Source organism: Oenanthe melanoleuca, chromosome Z (assembly GCF_029582105.1).
Source record: "Oenanthe melanoleuca isolate GR-GAL-2019-014 chromosome Z, OMel1.0, whole genome shotgun sequence".
Lineage (NCBI taxonomy): Eukaryota > Metazoa > Chordata > Aves > Passeriformes > Muscicapidae > Oenanthe > Oenanthe melanoleuca.
In genome coordinates this window covers 68,617,022-68,624,280 of record NC_079362.1, presented here as the reverse complement: position 1 = coordinate 68,624,280, position 7,259 = coordinate 68,617,022, and the positions used below count along the sequence as shown (strand labels likewise).

Genomic DNA, 7,259 nt, shown 5'->3' with positions numbered 1-7,259 from the left:
CTATGGCTGCAGCCACTCATCTTTTGGGGCAGCAGACATTAATAATGTTGGTACCAGTGTGACAGGAGTCTCTTGCTTGTCACTCCATTATCTTCCTGTGGAGTGATTTAAAATTGTATATATTTATATTTTCAAGAAAAGGGATGCACTATAAGAAGGCTTTTATTTATAAATATATATGGTTTTTATGTATGATAAAAAACTTCAGTGCTCCTCCACATTACATTCAGGCATTGATTATGAACACTGCTCAGAAGTGTTTCATTCAGATGGTGGAAGAGAATGTAACAACCAGTGAGAGTGGGAGAGAAGAGTTAAAAGCCTGTGCAGCCTCAGTCCTGGTTTTTCATTACTGTTTGAGCTACCGTTTAATCAGTGCTGTGTAAACAATGGTGTTGCTGCCTTCGTGTTTATGAGCAAGATTAGCATATTAAGCTGGAGTTAGAGAGCCATTAACAAATCATCGGTTCTGCCCATTCAGCAGTAATGAACACAGGCATTTGGTACTTTGGAAAACACATTAGCTCAGCTCCAAGCCAGTACTTCCCTTTTAATGGCACTGCTGAATGGTTGTAGTGCCATTAGTGTTCCCAAAGCCTGTAAGGGTTTTGGAGGGTGACCAGTGCTGTGCACTGATGTGATCCTTGGACAAAATTCCAAGGGGTGTAACTGTGATAATGGGTCAGGCACTGTGTGTGCATTTTAAGTGATTTATGTACAGAATGTATTCCCACAAATTTTGTGGGTAAAATAATTCTTACACATTTTTTGATCCCAGAGTCCTTGGGTTTCATTTGAAGTGGAAACGTTGGAAAGTCAGAATTTAACTCTGATTCTTGCTGTTCACTGGTGAAGAAAGAGTTCTTCCTCTGCCCATGTCTAATAGTAAAATATTTTCCCAAGAAAGCATCTGGGAAGCCCTCCATTAAATAATTACAGAATAATCTTCCTGGCAAAGATATTTATTTCCAACTTCTATGATATTTATGCCCTGAGCCCAATAGGGCTTGTATTTTTTTTTAGACCAGTTACGTTTTTGGTTATAATAATATCTCATGACAGTAAACTTTTTTACCATTTAAAAAGAAAATTGAAAAAAAAAAAACCCAAACAAACAAAACCCAGAGATTTTAAATTCCCTGGAGAGACCTTACTTCTGCTGTAGGTTAAATAAAACTAAACTCAAGAGAAGTCCAAACTACACTGAAATAGCAGAACAGCTTAATTTAGGTCAAGTGAAAGGCTTTGCTCAAGTAAGAGATGTGAGGGTATGGTTTCCCTTGCTCTACTGAACAAATACATTGACATAGCTCACACTTATAATTTCCTGGTGTTATTATTTCTTTTTCCACATAATTCTTGACTTATAGCCATGATTACATCATCTCAAAATCAGACAGAAAGAAAGCATACATTCATGAATATTAGGAAAGTGCTAAGACATTGAAAATTCCACTGAGAAAAGCTCAGGATTGAGTGTGACAGTCACAGGTAATTATGCTGAAATAAGAAGTGTAAAGGCTGAAAACAATATCTTACTCCTCTAAAAGAAAAAGAACCATATTACTGCTCTGGTGGAGCAATGTATCTATTCATTGACTATTCCATATGATTATAGGAAATCAGAGACTGAAGCTGGTATAAAGTGCTCTATATGCAATATCCCCAACAAGCATGACTGACATTACTTGCCAGTCTATATAATAAAAGAGGATGTGTGTTATAATAAGGTTAGTACATCCTAAATATGGAAATGTTTTGAGAGACACATGCTCTCTCAGTAGGGCTTTTGCAGTGATGCAAGAGGACAGAGGAGTGTTACCTTTTAAGTTAGAAAAATTACTTGCTGCTGCTTGATTGACAGCTTAGTGGGGCTGAATATTTTGGCAGATACTGGAAGAGATTTTATAGAAGGTGGTGCTTATCAATTACATTATCACACTGACAATGTAGGTGAAGGCCTTCTGTGTCTATTGGCAGCTAGTTTTACCTTAAAAAGAATTTAAGAATCATCAAGATTTCTGTTTTTTACCTTTTGCCTTGTCTTCAAAGACTCACTTTTTCATATGCTCAGTAACTCTAATTTTGGTTCAATGGGCAGTTGCAGCTAGCAAAAGTTCCAGCATATTTTAGGGAAACCTGGGGTTTGTTATGGGTTAAAGCAGCTCAGGAATTGCAGCATGTGCCTATACAAACCAAACAATCTACTCTGCTTGCTTCAACCTTGTGCTGTGCAAGGAGATAGTACTCAAGTGTTTAAAAAAAAAACCCCAAACAGTGTCCAAACAGCAAGGGTAGGGAGGAGATCAGCTGCGGTGGCACTCTTCCTGGTGGGAGCAGTGACACGGGATGGAACAAAAGCTCTGTCACTTTGGAGCTAGTCCACTTGGTAATTGATGTTGCCAAAAAGAGGAGTGACAGTCCCATCTTTCCACTCGATGAGGATCTCTCCACGCCTCAGGGAGGGGGAGCAGGATGGTGGGAGGTACGGCTGGGCGCCTCTGCGCAGCGGGGCTGGCTCCCGTAAATCAGCTCTGCTGCTGTTGGCTGGAGAGCTCTTCAGAGCAGAAAGGATTTTCTTTTTCCTACAAGGAGAGAGAAGAAGAGAGTAACTGCACCTGTCTGTCACTTGGTTGCTTCTTCACATCAGCAGCTGTAATGCCACTCCTTCAGTGACAGCACAAGATGTGTAGGAGAGGAGGAGCCAGCAATAGTGACTGCGTTTGGGTGGGTCGGTGAGTGGGATGGATAAACTGGGTGTCAGAGAGGAGGAATCACCAAGGGTGGCACATTGGTGACCAGACCCATCTGCTGGGAGCCAGCAACATCAAGTGTGGAATGGGGAAGGGTGCCAATACCAAGGCTTTTGTTTTGAGATGTTGGAGTTTTTCTTTAAAATGCTGCTCATGGCAAAGCCAATGAACCTGACTCTCACTTACTTGTTGTAGTGAACATTGAGTGTCAGTATTATTAATCCCAGTATGAATGCCAAGGGGCTGAGAACCAGCATGGCAGTCTTCCAATTCGTTCCTGAAAGGGTATGAGAGAAAGCATCACATACTTGCTGTACATATCCCTGTTCTTATACAACAGCCATGATTGCTGCAAAAAATCACCTGTAATGTCCCGGAAAAATGCCAAATAACAGGAAAAGTGCTTTGTCTACAAGATCAACATCTTACAGTTGCTTTTAGACGGCACAGCATCCTTCTGTTGAAGGTGGCCACAAAAGCTTTTCTTTCTTGCTATAAAGACAATGATATCTTATGCTTCTCCACTCTTCATCTTTCTGATACAAAATAAGAAGGGCTGGGGGAAAGCAGTAGTGCTTGCAGCTGCCTGATTCTCCTGGGGAGCTGGGACAAAGCACTTTCATGTTTTTACTAATTTTTTTTATCACAGGCCTGTGGAGATTTGTTTAATCTTTAAAAAGAGTCTTTCTGACAGGTAATTTTGTGCCTTTATTCCCTTTTGGGCATCCTCAGCAGTACACCAGGGAAATGTATCTCTGTCACAGTGGGAAGGATAGGGGTACCAATGAACCTTCATCTGCCTGGTCCCGTCTTCCTCTGGCCGATCCCTGGACCTACCTGCAAGCCTGGCCCCAGCGTTTTTCCCCCGATTTCCATGCTTCTTGGAATGGTTGTGGGATGGATCTAGTAAAAGAAGCAGAAAGACTCCAATTAGCAGCTTTCAGCTGGACCAGATTCCTCATGATGCTTCGCATCAAATCCCTTTTGTATGGGACCCAGAAGGAAAAAGGAAACTTCATTGTCATTTGGTGTTCCCCAGCCACAGCTAATTTTTGTTCCTGAAACAGTTGGTGGCTATGCCTCCAGGTTAAGCCTGTATCACTGAACTGCTTGCCAAGGGAAACTCCTCAGCATGCTGGGTGAAAGGACTCAGTGGTACACATGGAGGTTCTTCAGAAATCCTCAGGTACTTTTCCCCCACTGAAAATAGCTGAGTAACCTCGAAATGCTGCCTACACTTTCCTTCCTGCTGTTCTTATTTATGCATTTAGGAAGTGCTCACCCTCATTTGCCGGGAGCTGTGCCTGTTTGGTCCTTAGTGGAGACACTGTGCTGTTGAATTTGTTAGCCAGAGGGGAGTCAGTCAGGCTCACAGAAGACTCTCTGTCCACAGCATCAATCTTTGATGAATCAATGGTTTTAGCTTGGAAGGAAACAAAGCAAAGATCTGTGTGATTAACATTTACTTTTTGTACAGGAACCTGGATATGCTCATTGCCCAGTAAGGAAAGGGAACCCAGCCCTGCTGGTTTGGTTCTCTGCCCTGCAGGGTGAGTGGGATGTGGTGCAGTAGCAATCCTCCTTCTATGCAGCAAGGGCTTTCAGCTGTCACAGATTTTAAAGCTGAAATGAACTTTTTAGGATGGAATCAACAGCCAGAGCAGAGCTTGTTTTCTGGTGGTAGGTGTGGTCATTGGTTTTAAAAGTATGAGTGCAATGCCAGCTGTTAAAGGATGATGTATGAGCAACAGGCAAGTGGAATAATCACAGCTATTAACAACACTGCACATATGAAAGTGGAGTCCAAAGGGTGGTAAGTAGTCCATACCCCTGAAGGCTCAATACCTTCCTTTGCCTTCCAGTCCTACTGCAGAGTAGGGTGTGTGGGGAAACAACTGCTGCTAGAGGGGAGGTTGTGGGAGGTTTGGTGTCAGCAATTCACCCCTCTTCTGCAATGATGCACATGCCAAGACCAAGAAAACCATGACTTCAGGGCTCCCTGCTGCCTCTCCAAGCCCCATCCCATCCTGTGGCATGAGCATCCACACCAAGATACACAGGTGTAATTTATTGAGCAGATAACCTACCGAAGTAGAAGTCATCTGTTGATGATCAGCTACAAATACATAGAACTTTGATGTTGTTACTGAGTAGTCAGAGGCTCCCTCCAGTAGCCTGAGCCATGGGATTGATAAGAAAAGTATGAGTTTGCATGAGATCCACTAAGTGGCACAGCCTGATTCAAAAGCTGCTCTGTGTTTACCCTCACAGCCTTATTTGGGGATCCTGGCCCCAAGGCAGCCCTGGGCTGGCAGGAACACTGCCTTGGGGAATGAAAATGCTCTTTTCACATGCCTTTTTTCCATATCTTAAATGTTCCACGCATTTCTTAGCCTATATTTAACTACTCTATTATGGTAATTTGTATGGTCCATATTTAACTTAATGTTAAAACACTAACACTTGTACCTATTGTGATAATTACACGTTGACCTTCTAGCTGGTTAATTAAAAACCTTGAGGGGAAGCAGGCCACCTTCTCTGCACATGACAGCCAAAGCAGCTGATGTATCTCTTTTTATTTCAAATTAGATACAGCCTGTGTCAAAAGGTTATACATATAATCCCTCTGCTTATGCCAACCAGATGCATCACATTTTCTCTTTACTCATTTCTTCAGAGCTCAAAATCTCATTGGGTCTATTAAGGTAAGGAATAGCCTCCTGTCAGGGAAATAATTTTCCCTGAGGAATGTTGGGAACTTCATCACCTATAGAGTGGACAAACATAAAAATCATTACAAACACCAGCTCATTTTGGGTCTCTGGAGTGGTAGAAAGGAGAGGAGAGGAGAGGAGAGGAAGAGGAGAGGAGGAATTGAATGTGATTTTCAGGTCTCAGTTCTGCACACAGCTTTACAAGACAACCGAAAGCCACCTTTATCAGCAGGAAACAGACTGGACCATGAATTATCAGAGATCAGCAGTGGGCTTCACTGGGCATGTGACAAAGGTTCACAGTCACATCTTGATAAAATGACCATGCCTGGTGTCTGGTAGCCTCCTGTCAAACTCCTAAAATTGTGACAAGACCAGGGTTTCTGCCCTTTCTGTGTCCAGTCTAGACAAAGAACAGTGAACACTTGTGAAAGCAGTGTTTGTATTCTCTTCTGCAAATGCCAAGGCTGTAAATGGTTAATATAAACCAGTTTTTTAATAATTTTGATGTCATCTTCTGGAATTTCTTAATGCAAAAGGAGAGCAACACTTAACTACCTCCCACTACTTGCTGCATTCACCAGTCTCTTTTATGGCTACATTAAACACCAGGAGCAAGGTTCACTTCTGAGAATAATGATAACATGGAATAAATGTTAGAACTAGGTTTCATTAGTGAAAGGTGCATTGAAAGGTTCCATTAGTGAAAGGGTTTTCACAGAAGAGAACTTTAATTTTAGAAACTAAAGCAATAATTTCTGCTGCTTCTCAATAATTCATACAAGTTTAAAAGAGGTTTTCAGCTGCTTCCAGTTGTTGTCTTACCAAAAAAAGATATCCCAAAGTACCAGAAACTTTTTTCAAAGTCTGAAGTGCCTGGCTTTGTGTGACTTCCTTGGGTGTTTTGTGCTTGGGAGGCTCAAGCAATTTCCACACAAATTCAGAAATACTTCACCAAAATATTTGCCTGTCCTCAGAAATGCAGCTGGGTTTTGAAGACCTGACCATGTAAGGTTTAGCATGCTTCTGGAAAACACTGAAAGCCGTGGTACCAGGTAGTGGGGCTGAGCTGGAGCCGTTTGGTGTTTCTCTAGCTGAAGTGAACATGAGTTAGAATGGGAGCAAGCCTGGTGTTAGGTGGCTTGGATGACATGAAAGTTAGATGCTATCAGACGCTAAATCTAGCTCATCTTACTTTCATAGATCCACACACGTGTGTCTAGAGCTTGTTGTGTTGGCTTGCTGGGCCTCTGAGCTGCTGTCCGGGCAGCAGCACAGATGGTTTCATCTGCCAGCGTCTTCCACCTGCTGAACTTGTCCTTCTCCCTCGAGACAAAGACCTTGTGGCCTCCCTCCTTGGTGCCGAGGTGTAAGCCCAGGCTCTGCAGGGTCAAGTGTCCCTTCTTGCTGCAGGACCATGCCTGGCGTTCCCAGTCTCCACAGGGCTCCAGCTTCACCAGGGCGTTGTGGCGCGCCCGGAGCGCCGACAGGCACCGCTTGGTGTGCAGGCTGACGATGGTGCCCGAGTCGGGGTCCCAGCCCCACTGCTGCTGCCCAGAGTGCTCCTTGCAGCTGGCCAGGCTGAGGCTGCTGGTCTCGTGGGAGGCGCGGATGCACTTTTCCAGCCGGGTGTTCCTTATGAGGAAGCCTTGTCCCTCTGCTACTGCAGTACAATCAGAGCGCGGCTTAGTGCTGTGCACGTCTGAGGCAAAACTCATCTCTTTGTAAATACCCTGGGGGAAGTAAGAGGTGACCCACCAGTCCTTTCCTGGATGGGCATGCCTGGATA

General features: G+C 43.5%; 1 protein-coding gene across 1 annotated transcript; it reads right to left on the bottom strand.

Moving 5' to 3' along the window:
• Positions 1–1,311: 1,311 nt before the first annotated feature.
• LOC130265228 (uncharacterized) lies at positions 1,312–7,223 on the bottom strand. Its single transcript, XM_056514138.1, has 5 exons — positions 6,666–7,223; positions 4,036–4,176; positions 3,591–3,656; positions 2,940–3,030; positions 1,312–2,585 (listed from the first exon to the last, which is right to left on the bottom strand). Exons 1-5 carry the CDS (start codon positions 7,186–7,188, stop codon positions 2,378–2,380), a joined length of 1,029 nt encoding a protein of 342 aa, XP_056370113.1. The 5' UTR covers positions 7,189–7,223; the 3' UTR covers positions 1,312–2,377.
• Positions 7,224–7,259: the final 36 nt, after the last annotated feature.